The following is a 14,058-nucleotide window of genomic DNA, read 5'->3' on the forward strand; positions in this document are numbered from 1 at the left end:
TAGAGGTTTTGCAGATTTAGCTCTTTTGTTTAAGTATACGGTGCATTATGAGTTAATTTTTGTATGTAATATAAGAATCAAAGTCCTATTTTTGGTCCTTGAATATCCAATTGTTCCAGAACCTTTTGTTTTAAGGTTGTCATTCCCCCCATTGAATTATGCTGCTACCTCAGCCAAAACAAGTTGATTATATATTTGTGCCTTTTCTTCTGGTATCTTTATTATTTTGCATTTAGCTAAGTATCTATCCTTAAGCCAATGACACATTTTCTTGTTATTTTGATTTATTGTAAGCCTTCAAGTAACATAGCATAGGGCCTGAAACTGGGTTATTCTTTTTAAAATGATCTTGGAACTAGCAATTAATCTTTAATCAAACTAGTATGTATAACACTGGTGTTCTGAACCATACCAAACTATGGCAAAAAAAAGGACATATCCTTCATAGTATAATCAAAAGGGACATGAACTATGAATATTCCTCAGAAGGTCATATCTATTTATAGAGTGGAGAAAAGATACTGATCTCTTTTTGGCACAGTGATCCATAATGAAATAAAAGGCTTAGAGGTCTGAGCAGTGAAACGTATTTTTTACTGCTTTCACAAATGTTTTACCTAAATGCTAATAGATGAAAAGCTAGTTTTCCATACCACTCCCAACCCTACCTCCTGGATCCAACAAAACCTTTTCAATTTTCACTCCAAGCACCGGGTAAAGGAAAACCAGATGGATAAAATGAGTGACAGGCAGTCTGTGGCAGAGACAAAAGGCGAAAAAGGCAGATGACTGAGTAGAAGACAAAGGAAATAAAGACTCAAGGGACTGTGAAGTCAGAGAAAAGAGAACAAAAGGCAGTAGTCAGGTTCGTTTTGTAAATCCAGGGTGAACTCTCTATGGACTCACAGGCTGTGTTATATCAGTGTCTGGACTCAACGTCCAGATGAGACTCACAGCTTCTTTGGCTAATAGTAGGACATTTTCAGGAACAGATTGGACCACATTTACCTTTTGAAGCTTCATAACAGAGCAAAGGGATTATATGTTTAAACGACAAAAAAGGTGTGCTATTACTGCTACTGTTTCTAAAACAGCTTTAATGCAATGTGAGCAAATTTTTTTTTTTAAAGGCTTTCATAAGATGTCTGGAAATTTTACAGTAAATATTTATGTTATTACCTTATATCTAAATATTTAGGAATTATAAGAAACTTCTAACCTTAATAATTACATGGTCAATAACAGTGCAGATTTATCTGTTTTTCATTAAGTCATATTTAGACCATGTATACACCAAATGTAGAAAGAATTATATGAATACTTACCAACTGAGTAAGGATAACCAAAATCAGTGAATCCAATTCATTTTTAATGGTTTAATGTTTAATGATAATCATTGTTTTGCCATAGGGTAACTAGATATGACAGGCAGTTTATATAAATAACCCATAGTCCACTTCAGTAGAAACTAAATAATCAGTCTCTCTCTTTTCTCTTTGTGAATTTTGCAGTGTCATATTGACAATTTTTCATAATACTGTACATTGTTTCATCTTTGTCTTTTTCATGCATGCTTCACTGACACATATAAAATTAAATGTCTGTATCTTGAAGATCCCAACAGTTAGTTCCTTTGTTACCAAATCTTAAAGCTTTTACCTGTAAAATGTCCTATAAGCTCTTAAGCTTCTCTTCCTATTACCTAGCTGGGAGAATAAGTGCTGGAAAACTGGAAATGGAATAAACACTTTGGCTGTGAGGTTGATGCTGGACTTTGGGAATCTTAGCTGTTGAAAGCAAAATGACAGGGTGCTGTGATGGTGGCGTCTGTATCCATGACATTTGGGAACCAGAGAGAAGATTGAAGAGACAAGGATTGCACTTAAGGGAGGTTGGGGTAAGGAATATGGGTGGGGGACTCTATTGTTCTTCTTGACCCAGTTCTTGAGGGTCAGCCTTGGGCACAGTACAATTTCATGGGCTTGGAGTTGATTCACACCCTCATCTACTAACTACACAGAAAATTCCTTTTATATAAGAAATCCCATCAGTGAAAATAAGGGGCTTAAAAAGATAACCATATGAGATAGTTTTGTCTAAATATATCACAGAAATGAGGCTCCCCAAACTTTCTTCTTTTGATTAGAGAAACCAGTTACAACACAGGCATGAGGGGAAAGTTGGGCAGGGGTCAGGGAGAGTCTCAGAAAGGAAAAGAGAACATAAAGGGGAGATGTGAGACATAGGGAGCTTATGCATCAGAGCTTGAGGCTGTTTAGAGTACAAAGGGCTTGTCTGCTCATGTCTCATTTTGTTCTGGCAGCAACTCCGTGAAATGGAGCGGGTATCATCTCCAGTTTACAGAGGAAAACATGAAGGCTTAAAAAGGCGATGTGACTTGCCAGTCATACAGCAAGGCAGCAAGGTAACTGGCAGAACCATACAAAGCTCCAGTACAGGCATCTTCCTCTAAGTCTCATTCATCCGTCACTTGGCTGCTTCTCCCTCTGCTTTAATTTTATGATTGTGGCACAGACCTCATGTGAAAGAGACTGTATTACCTAATTTCAACAGTGCAATAAAAATCACATTACAGCACTGAACTATTAACTTAATTTTCAAGGAAGAAGACATTATTTTAAGTGATTTTCTTATTCAGTCTAGCAATACATAGTCACATTACGGTGGGAGAAAAACTGCGTGGGAGAAAAACTGTTAGCTAAGAACACTGATTTCTGTACAAGATTTTTAAAAATCTACTGAAATAATATTAAAAGTATGGTTCACACATTTTTCAAAAAAGATTTTTTGAGATGGGGAGTCTCGCTCTTTTGCCCAGGTTGGAGCGCAGTGGCACAATCTCGGCTCACTGCAAGCCCCACCTTCCAGGTTCACTCCGTTCTCCCACCTCAGCCTCCCGAGTAGCTGGGAATACAGGCGCCCGCCACCACGCCCGGCTAATTTTTTGTATTTTTAGTAGAGACGAGGTTTCACCATGTTAGCCAGGATGGTTTCGATCTCCTGACCTTGTGATCCATCAGCCTCGGTCTCCCAAAGTGCTGGGATTACAAGTGTGAGACACCACACCTGGCCTTCCATGTCACTTTTTTAAGGCTAGTCAAGTGAAGCAGTGGAAGTGAGAAGGAACACAGAAATCTGTTGAGTGGTTGTGATCAATTGGTTGTAAACATCATTGCACTTGGACCAACCTCGTGTCATTTTTTAACGGAAACGTGATTTGTTTTCTTCTTGTCATCATCTTAAGAATAAAAAAAGTATTTGACCTTTGCTCAAAATAATTTTCTCTTTGGGCTACAATCTGAAGGGCATTAATTATGAAGATATTGTTATAATTAATGCCCACTGTCTAAAGTAGAATTCTCAGCCAGTTCAGACCTAAAGAGAGCAAGATGTCGTTTGAGCTTTTTTATCTCCTTTGTCTGCTCACACAATTTGACTTCAATGTTGCCATCACTGAACGTTTCTCCTTTGGTTTCCTCCACTGGATTCTCTCTGAGGGAAAACTTTGCTTTCTTCTGCATCATGGTAATTCCTGAATTTCCATGCCTTTGTGCTGGAGAGAAGGTTTTGTTTACTATGCAATAACAAACTGCAGACAAAACATTTTTTTTGAAGTTTTCATTCATAAATGCATAGACAATGGGATTACAGATGGAGTTGGAAAATCCAATAATTTGCACGATAGCAAAAATCATCTTGATTGTGACATCATCATATTCCTTTTCAAAATTACCTGAAATAAAGTAATATTTTAGAATGTATATTTATTTTAAGGAGCATAAAATAAAACTTTGTTTGTCGTCTGTCAAAGACTTACACTTGTACAAGTATCTAAAGGTGTGAAAAATTCTCAAGATCGTTTTGGGAGAGGCATCTGATATCTGAATAAAAATAACCTTTGTGATGAGTCTTCACTTAGAGAATCTAGGCTTACAAGCATAGCCTGGTGTCCAGCAAATAGTAGGGGGCTTATAGCAATGCAGCTTGATAACTCCAAGCTTCATGTAAACTAGAAGCAGCAGTAACCCTTCAAATGTTCACTTGCCTTACAGAAACAAAATCATACTGAGAACCATGATAAGTCCTGGGTTATCAGAGAGAATATACTGCAGGTCTAACTATTCAAGTCGGGTTCTAAATGGGAAATGCTCATAGGATGTCACTCCTTTCCCAACGTTTAAATAGCCTAGGGAGAACAGAAGGAGTAACACGGGAGAGGAATCTCAAAGCTTTTGTCTTCTGTAATTATTAAAGATTTAGTCATAGTCATACATAATGACCTACCACATAATGACCTTGTGATCTTGAAGACATGAAAGAAACATGAAATGTTAGGTTTTTGATTATCCAAGTGAACAGCGGCACATTTCAAAGATTCATTGTCTATTCTCACAGGAAATGAATGAGAATGTCTATCAAATGAGAATGACAAGCACTCACTGTATTCAATCATCATATGGACAACATGGAATGGTGCCCAGCACACAGCAAAGAGAGCCACCACTGTCACCATCATAATGACAGCTCGTTTCTTCTTCCTAAACCCACAAGCAAACATTGTATTAGTTAACTTCTCATTGGCAAATGTGCCAGCTTCATTGCAAAGCTATTAAAGTCTGAGCCTAGTTCACTCAAATATAATTTTTAAATTAAGTTTATGATAGGTTATTTGTGAGCTGATTATCCTCTTTTCCTGTTGATATTACCCTCATCTTAATATTTTCCACATCATAAGTGTTCTTTGAATGTCTGCTCATTACGGATCTGGCACTCTGCCAGATGCATGAAATGGATGATGTTATTAATTTTCTCAATAAGTCATTTGATAGATGCAGAAATCGAGACACACAGAAGGTTAATTAATTTGCGAAGTTGGATAACTAGTAAAGACTATCTTGGATGTGAATTTAGGAAGTCCAACTTCTGTTACTTCAATATAAAGCTTTCACTCACTTTATATTAAAGAGCATTCATGCCTGTGGCAGTAAAATATCAATATTTATAAAATATGGGCCAGGTGCAGTAACTCATGCTTGTAATCCCAGCTCTTTGGGTGGACAAGACAGGTGAATTGTGTGAGTCCAGGAGATCAACACCAGCCTAGGCAACATGGCAAAACCCCATCTCTACCAAAAAAAAAAAAAATGAAATATGGGAAGTTCCAGGGATACAATTAAAATGAATATCTATATGATATATCTTGTTTTTTTTTTTTTTTTTTTTTTTTTTTTAGACAGGTTCTTACTCTTTTGCCCAGGCTGTAGAGGAGTGGTGCAATCATGGCTCACTGAAACCTCAGCCTGGGCTCAAGTGATCCTCCCACCTCAGCCTTCCATGTAGCTGGGACCACAGGTGCATGCCACTACACCCAGCTAACTTTTAAATTTTTTGTAGAGACGGGGTCTCACTTTGTGGCCCAGGCTAGTCTCAAACTCCTGGGCTCAAGCAGTCCTCCAACCTCAGCCTCCTAAAGTGCTGGGATTCCAGGTGTGAGCTACCACACCCGGCCTGATGTATCTTAACAATATGATTAACCAGGGCTTCAAACTAATTTTCTCCGTGACTTCTGTAAAGAGGATTTACATATTCAAGAGCTCTGCACATATGCATGGTGCTTTAAGTTTATAAAAACTCATACTCATTATCTTTTATTGTGATTATTATTATTATTTTTTGAGATGGAGTCTTGCTCTGTCACCCAGACTAGAGTGCAGTGGTGTGATCTCGGCTCACTGCAACCTCTGTCTATCAGGTTCAAGCAATTCTCCTGCCTCAGCCTCCCAAGTAGCTGGGATTACAGGCACCCACTACCACGTCCAGCTAATTTTTGTATTTTTAGTAGAGACTGAGTTTCACCATGTTGGCCAGGCTGGTCTCGAACTCCTGATCTCAAGTGATCCACCCACCTTGGTCCCCCCAAATTGCTGGGATTACGGGCATGAGCCACTGTGCCTGATCCATTATCTCTTATTTCAACACGGTAGCTTTTTCTTTCAAGGAAGTGGGAGGAACCAACTTAACGATAGGTCCCAAGGTGCTGAACAGCCTAGGGGCCCCTGTACATTGAGAAGGGCTTTTTAATTCTAACTGAGCACTAGAGCACACTTGGAGAGATGATAAAATCCCACCAAATCACCAGACTCTTCCATTTAAGGCTTTTTTGCTTTGTTTCTGAGAGTCATTCAGTGTAGATTATTAAAAAATGATATGGACTACAAGTATCACAGCAGTAAGTCGTGTTTTAAAATTTCTATTAATGAATAAATTCAGAAAGCAAAGCCCTTAGGTAAAGATAAATAAATAATAATAATTTAAAATAAATAGCATGCTTCGGTTTCCAAAGGATTTTCATACAGATCAATCTCTTGTCTTTTAGCATCATCTTTGGGTGGGATTAAGTAAGGATGGATGTTATTATGCTCCTTGTACATATGAGGGAAGCAGAGCCTTGGGAGTGAGACTGATGTCTATCTTGTGGCTGGTGAGTAATAGAGAGAGTACCCATAGGACCACAGGGTTCTGACACCAGCCCACTGTCTTCCTACCACATCATATATGTTCTAAATTCCAAGTCAGTTTCTACCTATAGCTGTAACTTCCCAGTTGATTTGTGAGCTGGTAATCTTGTTGTTTCTTTCCACCCCATGTAAAACTTCAAGAGTTTAAAGTCAGTCCATGCCTCAAATTTGAATTACAAAGGTTGCTTAGACTAAATTACCTAGCGGTTCTGAGAGCCCTGGCAACCATCCCTTCCAGCACAATTAATTAAAGATATTTTAAAGAGGTGAATATTTCATTAAACAGACCTGGCTATTTTGGACATTTCTTTTCCATGAATAGTTTGCAGCACTGAACCATCCCCAACTCTTTTCTTTATCCAAAGTTCATAACCAATTTTACTGTACAGAATAAGCATCACCATAAGAGGCAGGAGGAAGAGGATGACAAGGATGAAGGTGGTGTAGATCTTCTGGTGCACAGGGCTGGTCCACTCTTCTAAGCAGCAAATGTGTTCCTTTTCATATAGGAAGTCATATTTGATCTTTATAATAAGAAAAATTCATTAAAAGAACCAGTAGTCAGCATTAAAAGAACAGAAATCAGCCAAGTATTATTGCAACACATTTTTTAAGTTCTTTCAAATTTGTCCCCAGCATGTATTTCAAAAGAGATACATTTTTCATTGTTCTTTTGTTGTGAAGCATAGTTTTTCCACTTCACTGCTTAAGTTCTTAAGAGTTTTATACCATCTTTTATATTCTAAATGGAATTCAGGTCCATAGCCTGTTTACTTTCATTTATTATCTTTGTCAACTTCTATTTCCACTAGTCACAAGTTTTCAGTTGACTGAAACAGCACTACATTTGCCAAAGTATATATCGAAAAATATTTTGCAATATTTGCAATATAAAATACATGCTAGGTAGTTTAATATTAAATTATTTTGCTTCTTCAATTGTTGAGATAGATTTTTGAAAGGCATGAGACATCTTTCAGTTGAGAGGTACTGAAAGCCGTAATTTGTTACTGCTACTTCATATATTGCAATGATCAGATTGCTTGGAAAGATATTAAAGAGGCAACTGGCAGCTTTTATTCTGAGATGAATAAGAAATTGGAATTCAAACTATTGCAAATATACAAATATTCAGATTGTACCTGCTGGTTTATTCATACTATTTCTGGCAGACTCATAAGCTCAAAACTATTATTAATAACATTTATAAATAATAGAGAGTGCTTTAAGGGCTAGTTTAAGAACAAACTAAATATTTAAAGCATATTCAAAAGTTACTTTTTTGGGTAATAGGAATAAAAATGACAGATTTATCAAAACTATTGTCATTTTAGTCACTGTGGAGCTGAATACTTGGGTCTCAGATATATTTCTGCCTACATTCCCAGCAAATTTTATCACCAGTCTTCAACGTGAATTGAATGGGGGAAAGCAACTTTTTGGTTACTCATCAAAGGTAAGAAAATTCAAGTTCTGACCTAGGTGTTACTTACAAATGCAACTAGGAATAACACTCACTGAAAAATAATCTCAAGATTCAAACTCTCTGGAAATAAGATGTTAAAATGAAATTCATTCTGACTCTATGGAAGCAAAGCCTGCAAAGGCCAATGACCGGGGGGCATGAACTGACACATCTAAGAGCATGCTGGACTGGGCGTCTTGGATCAGGTTCACATAGCCCTAGGGACTACGGACTTCCTGACTTTGGCAAAGTCCTCACTATGGACTTCAGCAAAGACTTCCTGAGGGCATGCTCAGATGGTTTTATGGAAAATTTCAGATCTTCTATTTCTAAACACACACTTCTCTAAAATTCCACTGCCTACTATCGTCCCCAAGTTTGAAGTGTCACACTGGGTCTACATTCCCATTTCCTCCATCATAAGCACCCTTCTCCCAACTTACCAAAGTCACATCTCTCACCCAAACTGAATCTCACCACGGGGCACCAAAACAAGAGATAATTCAATGACTGATGTCAGGGAAGCCACACTGATCAAGGCATCACAAACTCATGGCAGGGCTTTGTGCTACTCTCTCTCTTAAATATATTTCTATTCAGGGTAAAGCCTGGCAGAGAAAAAAAGGTATTTGACAGGTGTTGAGAAGTTGTGAATTCACATTTTCATACAGTAAGGAGGCAGGAGCAATGACAACCTTAACCATCTCATTGCTTCTATCACCTGAAAACTGACAAATACATCACTCATGAGAGAGACAGCCCAGTACAACCGAAGCAGAGAGTGGCAGTGAGAAATGCTGAAGGCAGGGAGACTTGTATCATCCCTGTCATAAGTTCAGAGTCCCTGCAAGCTCAGGACGATATTAGGCAGTAGAATTTTCGAGAAGCGTATGTTTGGAAATAGAAAATCTGAAATTGAAGAGTGAAGATCTGAAATTTTCCGTAAAACCATCTGAGCATATGCCCTCGGGAAGTCTTTGCTTGTTCTAAAAGAATTTAGGAGTGAGATGGTGGCCATGGGATGCATATTAATACATTTGGTTAATCAAATGTTTTCCTGACAGGGAGTAACTTTGACTGGACTGATCTGTTTGACAGTGAGGACTGGCTTTGCCAATGACATGACACGCATTTTCTACAAACACAATTAATTATATATTTAAAAAATATTTAGAGTATTTTTAAACATATAAAAATAATTTTTCTATATTAAATAAAATAAAATGCTTTTATTTTATTTAAAAATGGATACACCTGTTTGTTTTCTATGGGCTAGAAATGGACCACACGATTTAGAACTGAGTCATTATGAAAGGGCTCCACCAGTCTGGGCTTCCCGCTGGAGATAAGGGCAGCGTCCACAGACAAGAGCTGGCATGATCCCTTGCCAGCTGGCTGGAGGTCTCAGTGCGGTTATCTTTGGGAAGTCCTGAAGCAAGTAGTCAGTCACAGGCAATACCATCACACCTAGAGGGCACCGATTCCGGTGACATCTCCCCCTTTCCTCTCCCCATTTTCCTCATCAGCTTCTGACAAGAGAGAGGCAGCCAATGGTGGGGGGGGGGGGCGGGGAGAGAAGTGGGGCAGGGGAGAGAAAAAGAAACACAAGGAGAGGAAACAGAAGCAGCTGACCATAACTCCTTCACATTTCTAGGCCTGAAAACTATTCACACTGAGGGAAGGGAAAAAATGCAAATTGATTAAATAAGAGTATGGATGTATGTAATTCTATTCCTGGACAGGACAGTTTAATAACAAAACTCACACTATTCTTGTGAGTGAAAGTGACCAGAGAAATTTTATTATCTGACTGGAAGAGTTGCTCAAGATTTTTTCATCCATATTTCACCAAGAGGACTAAAAAAGTCCTCAGATGCATTTTTACAGCTAGCAAGGGAAAAAATAAAATTATTTTCTGCTCTCATCTGTGGAGTCCAGCTCATTCAATAAATTAGTTACATGAAAAAAAAATCAGGCTACTTTTTGAATGTTCTCTTATCTTAGGCTCATTTGTTATCCTTGAGGATGACATGACATGGACCGTAAAGTTTCACATTTGCCTATCTCTATTTTAAAAGGTACAAAGGGATAAACCATTTAAAACTTATCTTAGGGTGTATGTGAGCAACCCCCTAGTGTCTTTGAAAACTGCTGCCTGGGTAGATCACCTATGCAAGACATGTTAAAGTTCACCCTAACAGACAGGCTGGGCTGTCTGAAACCAACTCAGCGCTCTCCTTCCTGTGAATCCCCATGCATGGCTGGGCCTGTCTGACAAAGGTGTGGGGAAAGGAGAGAGGCTGAATAAGATGATCTCCTGACATGTTTCCAGTTAGAATTTCAATGTGTCAATGAATAGGAGGCAGGTAAGAAAAGACTTATGAGAGTCAACTAAGTAGATAATTTGTTACAATTTTTTTACGTGACTTAAAAATAAAAGAAAAACTTAGAGCAATCATTCAACTCTTAAAATGTAACAAAACATTTGAGGACACTGGGAAAAGCATGCTCAGCGTGCAGGAAAATGTAGAAACTGACCTGTGTATTTTTTGAAAATTGTATTTTAAGCATTAGAGTCCTAACAATATATCAGGAAGAGCTAGGTAAAACAGAGAAAATGAACCTTAAAAAATCATTTTATTCCACTTGAAAGACCTCCAGTGAAATAGCTGAGGTCATACAAATTTGCTGTATTGCTCATGCAGGAAGGAAAATAATTACAATTAAGAGGGGTGAGAAAATAGTTCAACAATATGATTATCCATCCCAGCTGGAGTCTACCTCAAGTTGTTGCACGTGCCACATGGGTGATCCTACGATGACTGCCACCAGCCAGACCACACCTGTAAAAGTGTTAAAGTCATCAGAGTATGACACATCCATGCATAATTATCTAACCATGAAGATTCCCTATAGGAGGGCAGCTGTTCTCTGCCTTAGGGTAGTGCCATGTTCTCCCCTGAGGTTCATGCTTCCACTCTTTCACCATCCTCAAAACTGTTGCTGGAATAAACTCCCTAAAACAAGTTTTAAATGTTTAATAGTGTTCCATTGCCTACAAGATAAAACCTAGTTTCCTTAGCATGGCCCATGAGGTTCTCTACCATCTCAATTGCCCATGAGGTTCTCTACCATCTCAATTGCCCACGCGGTTCTCTACCATCTCAATTGCCCATGAGGTTCTCTACCATCTCAATTGCCTGTCTCTCCTCTTCCATTTCAGTCCATGCTATTCACATTGCAGTCCTCTACTGAGGAGTCTGCAGCACTGGTTTCAGTTCCTGTATCCCAGAATGCACTGTGCCACTCCCTGGCCACCCTATTCCCAGTGTCTATCTGTGGACTCATTTTCCAGGACTTGACTCAGAAATCACATTCTCTGGGGAACCTTTGAAGGCTGCTGCTATTTCCAAATAAGCTGACTACTAATTCCCTGTTGTCTCTACATGCCCTCTAGTGCAGTGTCTTGGTTGCCCTTACTGACTTCTCAATTCCCTACAAATTCCTCGAAAGCAAACACAATGCCATTTATTTTTGTGTTTCCTCAAACAAGAGTCCTGGGAAAATTCCTGGCCCTCTGTAGGGGCTGATCCATGTTTGTGGAATGGATGAATAACTTTTAAACATGGCATGGACCACTCTCTATCACCTCTTTTTAAAATCAAATGTACATTTATCTTGAACACCATAACATGGACATTATTTTCTTATTTAGAAAACGAACACTGATAACTTCAGAAACCAGAATGCTCTTTCCAAATTTCCTGTCTTCCACAAACTTGTCAAGAGGGATTGCTTTAATGATGTACTCTTAGAAAAGAAAAAAAGGGATTAACTACCAACAACAATTTCAACTCATGTGTTTTAACAGACGTGGAAAAGGACAGAACCAAGAGCCCCAACTTTGATTTGGGGGGAAAAGTTTCCAGCTCGAACTCTGTTTGTTCTTTCTACATTGGGTGGAATGTTAAGAGCACAGTTTATTGCTTTGGGTTTCAATGACTCAATTAAGCCATAATTAGGGTTTATTATAAAGAAACACATAATCTGGTGCTGCCTATAAAAATTCATCATGATCCAATGATACCTGGCAGCTGTAGGACTCACAGGTCTGGCTGGCTGGCTGTCTCTATTTCTCACCCTCTCTCTCTCTTTTCTGTCTCCCTATTACCATACACATCTGTTCTATTTTAATCACATAAAGTTATCTTATGTCCAATCATTTTTCTGGACTTTAGTACAAATTCTCGAGGAACTGAGTCTAATTTGTATAGCTCATTGCCTACCTTCCTGGACGGTTCTGAGATAGAAGGGCTACAGGTAGATGAACAATACAGACACAGTGACCACATCTGGGCAAGAAAGCCTGGAGGATCTCGGCCAAGCTTGTCCAATCTGCGTGTGGCCTAGGAAGGCTTTGGATGTGGCCCAACACAAATTTGTAAACTTTTTAAAAATATTATGAGTTTTTTTTGCGATATATTTTTAAAGTCATCAGCTATTGTTAGTGTTAGTGTATTTTATGTATAGCACAAGACAATTCTCCTTCTTCCAATATGGCCCAGGGAAGCCAAAAGATTGGACATCCTCTGTCTAGGTCTAGGCAATCTCAGCTGGAAGGAGGAATGGGACGTGACAGACAAACAGTGACTGACAAGGCTGGGTCACAGTGTGACAGAGCTACAGGAGACATTAGACAACAGTTCACAAAAGCCCCCATGGTGAGATGAGTCTAGTTGATTTTAAAACCTTGTTTCTTATGTCTCTTTTGAGTAGGAACTCCCTTGACTGCCTATTATCAACTATGCTTTGAGATGTTGTCACTCTCGCCAGTTCTCTTTCCTTTAAATAACTCCCCTCCTCCATGTAATCCTTTCCTTACTCGCTTTCCATCCCCACATGCTGTTTTCAGGTGTTATGATGTTGGAAGGATGTCAATTATTAAAAGCCCAGAAATCTCTGAATTCTTAATAGGAAAGATATGACATGAAATTAAAACTAACTAAAACTAACACCTTTCTCCCCTAATGATTTAGCTATTATTTTCAAGCTATTTAAAATGACTTTGGCATTGCAAAGCCTGCAGGGGTTCTTTCTGTAATTCCACAGCCCAATACTGGCTAAATTCTTATAGCAGAAATAAATGTTTACTCATTCTTCTCAAGTGAGATATTAGTAAAAATTGCTTTATTTGATTATCACATTAGTTGCTTGCTACACCTCTGGTTATTTGCTATATTAAATTCAAACCACTGTGAAGCACATTAAGGTTTTAAATGGCTCAATTATAATTACTGAATAGAGAAATGCTTCCATTTTACCGTGTTAGACCTTAGGGCATTGCTTCAAATTTACCATTTACCATGAGGTATGTGTTCGTTGTGACTTGCTGACTCAGTAACAATTACAGCAAGCTGGCGATCCAGAAATGCCTAAAGCAAAAGTATGAAGTGGGTGGAATGTGCCTTTGCCAGGCATCCCCAGCACTCAGAACCCACTGTTCTCATGTACCCTGTCACTTTCTACCCTTGTGTACTCATCACAAGAGCAGCACCCCTGTTCTCCACTTTTCTAAAAACACATTTCCTGCTCCCTATCATTATCAACCTGCCTGGCCAGGTGCAGTGGCTTACACCTGTAATCCTAGTATTTTGGGAGGCCAGGGAGTACAAGGAGAGGCCGAGGGGGAATGGCTTGAGCCCAGGAGTTCAAGATCAGCCTGGGAAACATAGAGAGACCCCGTTCCTACCAAAAATAAAAAAATTAGCTGTGTGTGGTGGTGAGAACCTGTGGTCCCAGCTACTTGGGAGGCTGAGGTGGGAAGATCATTTGAGCTTGGGCGGCTGAGGCTGCAGTGAGTTGTGATCACACTACTGCACTCCAGCCTGGGCTACAGAATGAGACCTTGCCTAAAAAAGAAAAAAAAAAATCGACCTGCCCTTGTTAGCTTAACTTAGAGTCTTCTTATCTCAAGTTGATAATTCCCAGCTGGGTGTAGTGGCTCATGCCTGTAATCACAGCACTTTGGGAGGCTGAGGCAGGAGGATCACTTCA

At 39.0% G+C, this 14,058-nt stretch overlaps 1 protein-coding gene across 3 annotated transcripts in view; it reads right to left on the reverse strand.

Moving 5' to 3' along the window:
- Nucleotides 1-1,365: 1,365 nt before the first annotated feature.
- QRFPR (pyroglutamylated RFamide peptide receptor) overlaps nucleotides 1,366-14,058 on the reverse strand; it is a 55,982-nt gene continuing 43,289 nt past the window's right edge. For all 3 annotated transcript variants that reach the window (XM_005555826.5, XM_074040983.1, XM_074040984.1), the window contains 4 exons: nucleotides 10,786-10,847; nucleotides 6,828-7,063; nucleotides 4,462-4,559; nucleotides 1,366-3,754 (listed from right to left, as the gene is read on the reverse strand). In XM_005555826.5, coding sequence (XP_005555883.1) covers nucleotides 3,354-3,754; nucleotides 4,462-4,559; nucleotides 6,828-7,063; nucleotides 10,786-10,847 — 797 coding nt within the window. In that variant the 3' untranslated portion in view covers nucleotides 1,366-3,353. The remainder of the gene's footprint in view (nucleotides 3,755-4,461; nucleotides 4,560-6,827; nucleotides 7,064-10,785; nucleotides 10,848-14,058) is intronic.

Source organism: Macaca fascicularis, chromosome 5, assembly GCF_037993035.2.
Source record: "Macaca fascicularis isolate 582-1 chromosome 5, T2T-MFA8v1.1".
Taxonomy (NCBI): domain Eukaryota; kingdom Metazoa; phylum Chordata; class Mammalia; order Primates; family Cercopithecidae; genus Macaca; species Macaca fascicularis.